Raw genomic sequence first — 12,576 nt, forward strand, 5'->3', positions numbered from 1 at the left:
GCATTCCAAATGGCACCCTATTCCCTATAACGTGTACACGGCTCTGGTCAAAAGTAGTGCACTACATAAGGAATAGGGTGCCATTTGGGACGCGCCCTTTGCCTCCAAGCTTACTGGTTGTCTCGGTTGGACCTGCCTGTGTTTTCAGATGGATCTCAGTCCTGCAGAACAGTAAGGAGGAGGCGCTGAACAATGCCTTCAAAGGAGACCAGGACGAGGGAGGGGAGAACAACATAGTGCAGGAGCTGACCAAGGCCATCGTCAGCGAGGTCAAGAGGATGAGCGGCAACGACGTCTGCTGCGACTGTGGAGCGCCTAGTGAGTGACACACAGAGCATTCTGGGAAAAGGCAGCAAGAAAATATTGTGGTCTTCCTCCCAGAGGGGTATTATATGAAAATGAACACATTGTTGTACACACAGTATGTGAATGTGTGAGGGGCTGACATGGTTTTCGTAATTTACAATGCTGAACGTACAACCTTGCTTTGTTTGACGATTGACGTGTTCTTTTGTCTATGTGCATGCGCTCACACACATTCTTAGGAGTCTTTGTTAGGCCAGTCAGACTAGTTCCTCAAATACAGAAGAAAGAGGGTTGGCTGTTTCGGTTAGATGTTATTGAAATCCAACTGTGCCTATATATCCCATGTGTTGAATTCACACTGATGAAAATAGTGCATCAATATACCACATCTCACTCTTAGGAGTGGAACTTTATTTAACGGTACAACTATTTCAGGTGAGGACGTATAGTGGAAGCACACAACTCTTTTTTTAATATCGTTTTTTCAGGATTTTCAAGTCAATTTTTTTCAGAGACAGTGAAGAGAGACAGGAAAGTAAAGAGGAGAAATGGTGTGCCAGAAGGTCAAGGGTTAAGATCCAAAGGCAGTGGCAGCAACTCGCCAGACCACCCCAGGCCACAGCACACTAGTCTTAACACTGATAACATCTATCTCTGTTTTCAGATCCCACCTGGCTCTCCACTAACCTGGGAGTGCTCATCTGCATCGAGTGTTCTGGAATCCACCGGGAGATGGGCGTCCACTATTCTAGAATACAGTCTCTCACACTGGACGTCCTGGGAACCGCCGAGCTCCTGGTAAATATCACAGGCTTTTATGGTTGCATTGTATACAAACATAGGTACAAAAATATATATATTTTTTTTAATCAATATTTTATTGCGTTTGCTTTAGCCTGCCTGGAGTGCCAGATGGGTAGATGTCAGGGAAGCTCAGCCAAGCAGTTTTGATTATTTCAAATAGTATTGGAACCCAGCTCTGATCGTATAAGCTGTTGTACTATTTGAGTATGATTAGTAGTAGCCTGGTCCCAGATCTGTTTGTGCTGTCTTGCCAACTCCTATAGCAATTGGCTATACTGCACAAACAGATCTGGAACCAGGCTAGATTTATAGGGTCTGAATAGATACCATATTGACGTGTGCTCTACCTGGTCTTCTCCAGCTGGTAAAAAATGTGGGCAATGCGGGTTTCAATGAGATCATGGAAGCGGACCTGTCTGCACAGGGCGTGACCAAACCCAACCCCTCCAGTGACATGTGAGTGACAGACAGTCGGGCAAACCACACCCACTCCTCTCCTTCCTTCAACACCATAACAGGAACAACACTGACTGAATACATTCATTATTTATTTCATATTAAGTTCAATACATTTAACTTCTTGTTATACTATGTATAGTCCTGAATGTCTTAGGGTACATCCCAAATGGCAACTTATTCCATATATAGTCCACTACTTTTGACAGGGGCCCTGGTCAAAATCCATTTTACTAGGGGATAGGGTTCCATTTGGAACTTGGCCTTAAACTCAGATTTCCTGTCTCTTGCTAGTTGCCCATCTGTCTGTCTGGGCTCTTGTCTCCCTCAGGCAGACGCGGAAGGACTACATCACAGCCAAGTACACAGAGAAGAAGTTTGTTCAGAGGAAGTGTGCGGATGCGGAGTCCAGGCTGCACGTCCTGTGTGAGGCAGTGAAGACCCGAAACATCCTCTCCCTCATCCAGGTTTACGCTGAAGGAGTGGACCTGATGGAGACCATACCACTGGCCAATGAGCATGTAAGATTAATCACATGATCTTCTTTTTGTATTTAGACAGCCAGAAGGTAGGCAGGTGGCAGATTTTACATTTGACATTTTATTAATTTAGCAGACGCTCTCATCCAGAGCAAATTCCCAGAGCAAATAGGGTGAAGTGCCTTGCTCACGGGCACATCAGCAGATTCGAAACAGCGACCTTTCTGTTACTGGCCCAACGCTCTAACCACTGGGCTATCTTTTAGAGCAGTGGTTCCTAAACTTTTTACAGTCATCGTACCCCTTCAAACATTCAACCTCCAGCTGCGTATCTCCTCTAGCACCAGTATCAGCCCCACGTAAGCCTGCCACACACACACTATACGATACATTTATTAAACATAAGAATGAGTGTGAGTTTGTCACAACCCTGCTTGTGGGAAGTGACAAAGAGCTCTTATAGGACCAGGGCACAAATAATAATATAATAATAATCAATAATATTGCTCTTTATTTAGCCATCTTACAAATAAAACCTTATTTGTTCATCAAAAATTGTGAATATCTCACCACAGATTAAGGAGAAAGGTGCGCTTGAAAGGATGCACATAACTCTGCAATGTTGGGTTGTATTGGAGAGAGTCCCAGTCTTAAATCATTTCCCACACAGTCTGTGCCTATATTTAGTTGTCATGCTATTGAGGGCAGAGAATCCACTCTCACATAGGTACGTGGTTGCAAAGGGAATCAGTGTCTTAACAGCGCGATTTGCTAAGGCAAGAAACTCTGAGCGCAGCCTTATCAAGAAATCTGGTAGTGGCTTCTGATTAAATTCAATTTTCACAGAACTGCTTGTTGCAATTTCGATGAGGCTCTCTTGTTCAGATATCGGTAAGTGGACTGGAGGTAGGACATGAAAGGGATAACAAATCCAGTTGTTTGTGTTGTTCATTTCGGGAAAGTATCTGCGTAATTGCGCACCGAGCTCACTCAGGTGCTTCGCTATATCACATTGGACATTGTCTGTAAGCTTGAGTTAATTTGCACACAAAAAAACATACAATGATGGAAAGACCTGTATGTTGTTCTTGTTAATGCAGACAGAAAAGAGCTCCAACTTATTAATCATAGCCTCAATTCTGTCCTGCACATTGAATATAGTTGCGGAGAGTCCCTGTAATACTAGATTCAGATCATTCAGGCGAGAAAAAACATCACCCAGATAGGCCAGTCGTGTGAGAAACTCGTCATCATGGAAGCGGTCAGACCAGACAAGTGAAAATTATGGTCAGTAAAGAAACCCTTAAGCTCATCTCTCTCATCTCAACGTGTCAATACGTTGCCCCTTGATAGCCAGGCACTTCTGTATGTTCTAAAACTGTTACATGGTTGCTGCCTATATCATTGCATAATGCAGAAAATACACGAGAGTTCAGGGGCCTTGCTTTAACAAAGTTAACCATTTTCACTGTAGTGTCCAAAACGTCTTTCAAGCTGTCAGGCATTCCCTTGGCAGCAAGAGCCTCTCGGTGGATGCTGCAGTGTACCCAAGTGGCGTCGGGAGCAACTGCTTGCACACACGTAACTGCTTGCACGCGCATTACCACTCCACTATGTCTCCCTGTCATGGCTTTTGCGCCATCAGTACAGATACCAACACATCTTGACCACCAAAGTCCATTTGATGTCACAAAGCTGTCCAGTACTTTAAAAAATATCCTCTCCTGTTGTTCTGGTTTCCAGTGGTTTGCAGAAGAGGATGCCTTCCTTAATTGACCCCCCATAAACGTAACAGACATATACCAGGAACTGTGCCAGGCCCGCCACGTCTGTTGACTCATCCAGCTGTAACGCATGGAATTCACTGGCTTGTATGCGAAGCAGTCATTGTTTCAAAACATCTCCTGCCATATGACTGATGAGTTGTGAAACAGTGTTGTTTGATGAAGGTTTTGTCTGTATAGTTTTTTTGGCCTTTTCCCCCAGCATTGTCCCAGCCATATCCGCAGCAGCAGGAAGAATTAAGTCCTCCACAATAGTATGGGGCTTGCCTGTCCTAGCTCACCATAAAATACCCTTCTTATTAGTGGTATATGTTGCTTTTATACGTCTTAATACTCGAAAGTCTTCTATATTCTCACTCCAAAAACTCCCGTGGCTTATTTTTCAAATTGTCATGTTTCTAAATCTCTGCGCAAGACTGAAGGTTTCCCGCGAGAGAGTAACGGTTAATGTGATTGGATGTTAATTATTTGACTAGGCTACCTGTATTTGACATTTCGCTGAACACTAGATGGTTAAAAAAAGAATTGCCAGTGAAACGAGGCTACTCAGGGGAGAGAAAAACCTCACCCAAATGTATAGCCCCGTTGGAAAATATAAATGTACTGTTTGAAAATGTGAAGAATTGTTGATTTCTTTTTTTTATTTCTTTTTTATTATGTGAATCACATTTTTATTTGGAGTACCCCCGATGGCATTGCGCGTACCCCTGGGGTTTGGGAATACCTGTTTTAGAGGGAAAACAGTACAAAAGTATAGGTTGGGGGGGCTTCGTACCCATGCTACTGTGGGAAATATGTGCATGGCAGTCTCTACCACTACTGCTGCACCATGCCCCCACATGACAGACTTCTAACGTGGACTAAAAAAGCTCTGCTGATATGTCATATTTTAATACCTGAATCACGCTTCACCATCTGGCAGTCCGATGGACAAATCTGGGTTTGACCAATGCCAGGAGAACGCTACCTGCCCGAATGCATAGTACCTACTGTAAAGTTTGGTAGAGGAGGAATAATGGTCTGGGGCTGTTTATCATGGTTCGGGCTAGGCCCCCCTAGTTCCAGTGAAGGGAAATCTTAACTCTAGCATACAATGACATTCTAGACGATTATGTGCTTCCAACTTTGTGGCAACAGTTTGGGGAAGGCCCTTTCCTGTTTCAGCATGACAATGCCCCCGGGCACAAAGCGAGGTCCATACAGAAATAGTTTGTCAAGATCGGTGTGGAAGAACTTGACTGGACTGCACAGAGCCCTGATCTCAAACCCATCGAACAAATTTGGGATGAATTGGAACGCCGACTGCCCATCAGTGCCCGACCTAACTAAAGCTCTTGTGGCCAACATCTAGTGGAAAGCCCTCCCAAAAGAGTGGAGGCTGTTATAGCAGCAAAGGGGGGGATCAACTCCATATTAATGCCTATGATTTTGGAATGAGATGTTCGACGAGCAGGTGTCCACTTACTTTTGGTCATGTAGTGTATTTGTCCATTCTCTCAGGAACCGGGTGAGACGGCACTACATCTAGCAGTACGAATGGTGGACCGCAACTCCCTCCATATTGTGGACTTCCTGACCCAGAACAGGTACTAAAGCCTTACTTAAGGACTGATTGGGTGAAAAGATGCTGGGTTTATGTCTCATAAAAGCAGACGCAAACACCATAAAAGCAGAAGCAAACATCTCAAATGTGAAGAGGGGGAAGTCATCTAAAGTATTTTAACGGTTTTTTAAAAAAACATGTAGATAAGAGCAGAAGTTGTTCTCTCAGATTAGACATATTTATTTAGTCGTTGATGTTGATGAAGGGAAGTGTTGCCCCCTTGTGGTGAATGTCCTAACCCCAGTGGTGTGTCTGCTCTGTGTCAGTGGCAACCTGGAGAAGCAGACAGCCAAAGGGAGCACGGCACTGCACTACTGCTGCCTGACAGACAACAGTGAGTGTCTGAAACTGCTGCTGCGGGGCAGGGCATCGGTCAGTATTGGTAAGTGCCCTGCTAGTATCATGTCCCAAATGACACGCTATTCCCTATATAGTCCAGACTCAAGTCCCATAGAAACACTTAAATTGGGCCTCCGGAGTGCCGCAGCGGTCTTTAAGGCACAGCATCGCAGTGCTTGAGGCGTCACTACAGACCTGGGTTCGATCCCAGGCTGTGTCACAGCTGGCCGTGACCGGGAGACCCATGAGGCGGCGCACAATTTGCCCAGCTTCGTGCGGGTTAGGGGAGGGTTTGGCAGGCCAGGATTTCTTTGTCCCTGCTCTAGCGACTCCTTGTGGCGGACCGGGCTCCTGCAAGCTGGACGGTGTTTCCTCCGACACATTGGTGTGGCTGGCTTCCAGGTTAAGTGAGCAGTGTGTCAAGAAGTAGTTCGGCTTGGCAGGGTTGTGTTTCAGAGGATGCATGGCTCTTGACCTCTCCCGAGTCCGTAGGGGAGTTGCAGCGATGGGACAAGACTGTAACTACCAATTGGATATCACGAAATTGGGGAGAAAAAGGGGTAAAAGTACAAAAAAAATATGCAGTACCAGTCAAAAGTTTGGACACACCTACTCATGTAAGGGTATTTCTTTATTTTTACTATTTTCTACATTGTAGAATAATAGTAAAGACATCAAAACTATGAAATAACACATATGGAATCATGTAGTAACCAAAAAAGTGTTAAACAAATCAAAATATATTTGAGATTCTTCAAAGTAGCCACCCTTTGCCTTGATGACAGCTTTGCACACTCTTGGCATTCTCTCAACCAGCTTCACCTGGACTGCTTTTCCAACAGTCCAACAGGAGTTCCCACATATGCTGAGCACTTGTTGGCTGCTTTTCCTTCACTCTGTGGTCCAACTCATCCCAAACAATCTCAATTGGGTTGAGGTCAGGTGATTGTGGAGGCCAGGTCATCTGATGCAGCACTCCATCACTCTCCTTTTTGGTCAAATAGCCCTTACACAGCCTGGAGGTGTGTTGGGTCATTGTTCTGTTGAAAACAAATGATAGTCCCACTAAGTGCAAACCAGATTGGATGGTGTATCGCTGCAGAATGCTGTGGTAGCCATGCTGGTTAAGTGCCTTGAATTCTAAATAAATGACTGACAGTGTCACCAGCAAAGCACCCCCACACCATCACACCTTCTCCTCCATGCTTCATGGTGGGAGCCACACATGCAGAGATCATCCGTTCACCTACTCTGTGTCTAACAAAGACAATGCGGTTGGAACCAAAAATCTCACATTTGGACTCATCAGACCAAAGGACAGATTTCCACCGGTCTAATGTCCATTGCTCGTGTTTATTGGCCCAAGCAAGTCTCTTCTTATTATTGGTGCCCTTTAGTAGTGGTTTCTTTGCAGCAATTCAACCATGAAGGCCTGATTCACGCAGTCTCCTCTGAACAATTGATGTTGAAATGTGTCTGTTACTTGAACTCTGTGAAGCATTTATTTGGGATGCAATCTCTGAGGCTGGTAACTCTAATGAATTTATCCTCTACAGCAGGGGTAACTCTGAGGCTTCCTTTCCTTTGGCGGTCCTCATGAGAGCTAGTTTCATCATAGCACTTGATGGTTTTTGCGACTGCACTTGAAGAAACTTTCCAAATTCTTGACACTTTCCCGGATTGACTGAGCTTCATGTCTTAAAGTAATGATGGACTGTCATTTCTCTTTGCTTATTTGAGCTGTTCTTGCCATAATATGGACTTGGTGTGCAACCAAATATTCTGTATACCACCCCTACCTTGTCACAACACAACTGAATGGCTCAAACACATTTAGACGGAAAGAAATTCCACAAATTAACTAGCACACCTGTTAATTGAAATGCATTCCAGGTGACTACCTCATGAATCTGGTTGAGAGATTGCTAAGAGTGCGGAAAGCTGTCATCAAGGTGGCTACTTTGAAGAATCTCAAATATAAAATATATTTGATTTGTTTCACACCTTTTTGGAACTGTATATATACAGTGTATATATATAAAAGAAACACATAAATTGTTTTTTGTCTGTCTGTGTGCAGCCAACGAGGCAGGAGAAACACCAATGGACATCGCCAAGCGCCTCAGACATTCGCAGTGTGAAGAGCTGGTGAGTGCAGTCTTTGAATAGAATCAAAAGGTCACATGGATTTGAACACTGTAACAATATACTAAAAATAATTGATTGGATTTGTAGAGTGCTTTTCAAAGTAGGTTCCCAAAGCGCTTTACAAAGTAAGGGGAAACCCACCTCATCCACCACCGATGTGTGGCACCTACTGGTCCAGTGTTCTGTTTTATCAACATGGGTAATATTAAAGGTTGCCTGTATTTGTGGTGTCCAGCTGACCCAGGCTATGACGGGGAAGTTTAACGTCCACGTGCATGTGGAATACGAGTGGCGGCTCCAAAACGAAGACGACGACCTGGACGAGAGCGAAGACGAGATGGAGGACAAGGTGAGTTGGATAGCCTCTACCTCATAAAACTCAAAACTCATATAGAACTCTCATAGAATTCACAAATTCTTCTCACCGTGATTTTATGGTATACCAGGCAAGCCTGTACCGCTGTATTAGTTGAGTTATTTTGCCCAGATAATAAACAAAAATGCACGAGTCAGTACTTGAGTGAGTACTACAGTACTTCAACCTCAGTTGTGCTCATCGCTAGCTTGAAGACATTACATCAATAGTATACTAGCTTATACTACACTAGCATACTTACACTCTTTATCGCCCATACCCAGCCCATCCCCCAAAGGCGGCCAGAGCAGGAGCGTCCGGTCAGCTGTTTTGTCCCAGGAAATGGTCCCATGGGTCCCATGCCTAGAAGTCTCAACATGGCCTCCCTGGCCCGCGACGCAGCCAGTCTGGTCAGGGACAAGCAGAGAACCCATGTCCCCAGCATGATGCTGAACAATGAGACCTATGGTGCCATCCTTGACCTCAGCCCCCCTCCCCGCGGCATGTCAGGGGTACCAGGGGGACCGGGGTTACAAATCCCAACCCTGCCCCCCAGGAACGCCAGCAAAGGTCAGTCCATTGGCATTGAGATTCGGCCATAGGTCATAGAGCATGGGTCATATGTCATGCTCTAGGTCAGGGCTGTTCAAATACGGACCTATTGGGCCAAAGCCCTTTTTCAGGTTTTCACTCTCCTAATCAGGGCCTTGATTCAGACCTACGTCACCAGGTGAGTGCAATCAGCTCCAAGTTAGAAACATAAATCGGAAATGTTTCGGCCATCCAAGACCAGAATTAAACAGCCCTGCACTCGGTCATAGATTATAGGTCCTTGACATGGTTGCTGGAATAATGAACTAAACACCAGATGCCAAACTGTAGTGTAAATAAATGATTGACCCTATGACTGTAACCTTGTAGGCCCAGGGTGGAAGCAGGCTCATATGGAGGTGGGTAGACATAGGTCCTCCTCAGACCCCCCGAACCCTCACATCCCGGACCGTAACAGCTCCATGAATGGTAAGTGCACTACATTATAGTACCAGATAGTACTCGCTCCTGACCTATCCCTCACATGTGATTATACTGCGCTGCTGGCACACCAACAAGATATAAGTCCTGTATAAGCACTTTGTTACAACTGACGATGTTAGAAAAAATACATTTGACAGATTGATATCACTCCCTTGTCTCCATCCAGTGTTTCCCCCAGCTCTTCCACCTGCTGCTCCGCCTCCCCGGGTGAGTAAAAGGACCAGTGTGATGGAGTCTAGAAGCCATAAGACTGCTCCTCTACCACCACTACCTTCAGTATTACCTGGGCCTCCAGTGTCCCCCATCATCCCACTACCACCTTTCCCGCCAGCAGTGCCCCCTGCACCCTCCTTCCGACCCACACAGCCCCCTCCTGTACCCGCCCACCATCCCAGAAGCAGAGCCGCACGGTCCAAATCAACTAAGTCACCCACTATGTAAGAACTTGGGCAGTATGTATCAAGCATCTCAGAGTAAGAGTGCTGATGTAGGATCAGTTTAGTCTTTTAGATCACAATGAATATGATTACGTGGATAGGGGGGGGGGGGCCTGACTCTAGATCAGCACTTCTACTCTGAGACGCTTGACACGTCCGCTGACCAATTCAGGTTCATATGTTCTCATTTAATTGTATTACGTCTTGTGTTAGGTTTATAACGATATGTATTATCACTTAACTAAGACACTTAATGTGTGTGTGGTTTCAGTTCAGATAAACCCACGCCTATAGGACCGCCCGGCAGGCTTGCTGGACCCACTAATAGATCCGGTAAACACATCACACACTCAAATACCATTCACACATTTTTAGTATACACTGAGTGTACAAAACATTAGGAATACCTGCTCTTTCCATGACTGACCAGGTGACTCAAGGTGAAAGCTATGAAACCTTATTGATGTCACTTGTTCAATCCACTTCAATCAGTGTAGAAGAAGGGGAGGAGACAGGTTAAAGAAGGAGTTTTAAGCCTTGAGACGTGGATTGTGTATGTGTGCCATTCAGAAGGTGAATGGGCAAGACAAAATATTTAGGTGCCTTTGAACGGGGTATGGTAGTAGGTGCCAGGCGCACCAGTTTGTGTCCAACTGCAACACTGCTGGGTTTTTCACGCTCAACAGTTTCCCGTGTGTATCAAGAATAGTCCGCCACCCAAACGACATCCAGACAATTTGACACAACTGTGGGAAGCATTGGAGTCAACATGGGCCAGCATCCCTGTGGAACGCCTTCGACACCTTGTAGTGGCCATGACACGACGAATTGAGGCTGTCCTGAGGGTAAAAAGGGGTGCAACACAATATTAGGAAGGTGTTCCTAAAGTTTCGTACACTCAGCCTACAATATCTAATAACTAGTCTGCTCTGGTTCAAAGAGCTTTGTTTTATTCATCTGGGTGCCAGTCTGTTTCTTCTTTCTTGCCAATTCCTTATGGATCTGTCATGCCAATTGGTTAGAATAATGGAGTTGGTAAAATCACAGATCTGGGACCAGACTACTTGCTATTTTATGTGTCATGTCCATGAATTGATGATTAAATGTTCCAATGTGTCTTTTTGCTTGTGTGTGAGCAGTAAAGAACACAGCTGTAACTGGATCCCCTCAGAGCTCTGGTCCAACTCCTCCACCAACACCCAAGCCCCGCGCTAACCTCCCTGTGAGATCCTCAACTCAGCCAATCAGTGGCATGCAATCAATACCTAACACACAGGCTATTATAGCAATGCAGTAATATCATATTTACACGGATTATTGAACACTTGCAAAACCATTAACTAACATCTTCTTGTCTAACTTATTATTATTTGGCCCTTAGAAACTGAGGCCCAGGAGGGTGAAAGCCCGCTACAACTGTTCAGCTGATAACCCAGATGAGCTAACGTTCACCGAGGGAGAGGTGATTGTAGTGGATGCAGAGGAGGACCAGGAGTGGTGGGTAAGTACAACAGCTCCAACACACAACCACACGCATAGGCACGCATGCACACACACACGCATGCACACACATACCCACACACAAACTGCACACACACACATCCACTGACTGTGTCCTTATATGTCTGATCCACTGACTGTGTGTCCTGTTGTGTGTGTTGCAGGTAGGACATATTGAGGGGGATTCGACTAGGACAGGAGTCTTCCCTGCGACATTTGTGCACTTAATCACTGACTGATGCATCTGATGGTGTGACCGAAGCTGTCGCTCACTACTAGGCTGTGTTTGTCTGTTCTTGTCCAAAATTGCACCCTATTCCCAACGTAGTGCACTACTTTTGACCAGAGCCCTATAAGTAGTGCACTATATAAGAAATAGAGTATCGTTTGGGAGAAAAACAATGTCTATGAGTGAAAGAGGTGTGGGATGTGCACATCACATGGTGATATTCTCATGCATCCAAACAGCCAAAGATGATGACTAGGTGACCTCTGACCTGCCAACAGAATGTTCTAATCTAAAATGCTGGAATATTTTGGGGAAAAAAGGGAGAAACTGTTCAACCCGCATGCTAAGTTTTGAGAAAGTATACTTCCACTTGGTTTGCTGGGACAACTGGAAATAACCGTAGCAAGATTCTGCTTGATTATGTTTTAATTAAAGTCCACACAGTACAGTGCATCCTTGAGGGTACAGTCGAACTTGAGTCTTTAAATTCAATATTGGTATTGTGTTATCATTTCAGATGCATATTGAAAGTGTAACTTGGTATAATAAAAAACATTTTGTACTACAACCACTCAAAGTCTATATGTGATCATCCTATGACAGCTTCTGCTGATGGGAAACTGATATGTTTGAATCTAACATTGAAAGAAATCTAATTTATCAAGAGAGCATTTGTGAATATATGATGCTGGCAAAAGGGTTGCAGGGTAACTCTGTATGTATATTGTAGCTGTAACATTTGAGATAATTGAAAGGAATGTACATCCTACATTTTCCTCTTCCCTCGTGTTCTTTACATGTCCATGGTTATTCATTAAAACGTGAAATGGCTCATTGTGTGTTTTGTCTTCATTGCATTCGGTTAAGACAGATCTGTAGTGGTCACTCCATTTGATGATTATGGACAGAACCATTATCTGATGCTGGGGCGGACTGGGATCAAAAATTGCCCCTGGCATTTCTAACACACCAGTCAATATTTTTCCTTGAGGCCCTCACACTGGCCCATTTTGAGGCCACCAATATTAGCGAGATAGTGATAATTTTGAGCCCCAAAAAGTTTGTTATACAGACCCACTTGGCAAAAAAATGGACCAGCCC

At 44.7% G+C, this 12,576-nt stretch overlaps 1 protein-coding gene across 1 annotated transcript in view; it reads left to right on the forward strand.

Annotated features, from left to right (window-relative positions):
• asap2b (ArfGAP with SH3 domain, ankyrin repeat and PH domain 2b) overlaps positions 1 to 12,307 on the forward strand; it is a 53,991-nt gene extending 41,684 nt beyond the window's left edge. Inside the window, exons 14-28 of the mRNA XM_055884477.1 lie at positions 149 to 318; positions 971 to 1,104; positions 1,472 to 1,566; positions 1,898 to 2,087; positions 5,330 to 5,415; positions 5,699 to 5,814; positions 7,852 to 7,919; positions 8,155 to 8,268; positions 8,559 to 8,844; positions 9,196 to 9,294; positions 9,476 to 9,746; positions 10,018 to 10,079; positions 10,886 to 10,968; positions 11,128 to 11,247; positions 11,411 to 12,307. Coding sequence (XP_055740452.1) covers positions 149 to 318; positions 971 to 1,104; positions 1,472 to 1,566; positions 1,898 to 2,087; positions 5,330 to 5,415; positions 5,699 to 5,814; positions 7,852 to 7,919; positions 8,155 to 8,268; positions 8,559 to 8,844; positions 9,196 to 9,294; positions 9,476 to 9,746; positions 10,018 to 10,079; positions 10,886 to 10,968; positions 11,128 to 11,247; positions 11,411 to 11,485 — 1,969 coding nt within the window. The 3' untranslated portion in view covers positions 11,486 to 12,307. The remainder of the gene's footprint in view (positions 1 to 148; positions 319 to 970; positions 1,105 to 1,471; positions 1,567 to 1,897; positions 2,088 to 5,329; positions 5,416 to 5,698; positions 5,815 to 7,851; positions 7,920 to 8,154; positions 8,269 to 8,558; positions 8,845 to 9,195; positions 9,295 to 9,475; positions 9,747 to 10,017; positions 10,080 to 10,885; positions 10,969 to 11,127; positions 11,248 to 11,410) is intronic.
• Positions 12,308 to 12,576: the final 269 nt, after the last annotated feature.

The sequence above is a fragment of the Salvelinus fontinalis genome, chromosome 27 (assembly GCF_029448725.1).
Source record: "Salvelinus fontinalis isolate EN_2023a chromosome 27, ASM2944872v1, whole genome shotgun sequence".
NCBI classification, from domain to species: domain Eukaryota; kingdom Metazoa; phylum Chordata; class Actinopteri; order Salmoniformes; family Salmonidae; genus Salvelinus; species Salvelinus fontinalis.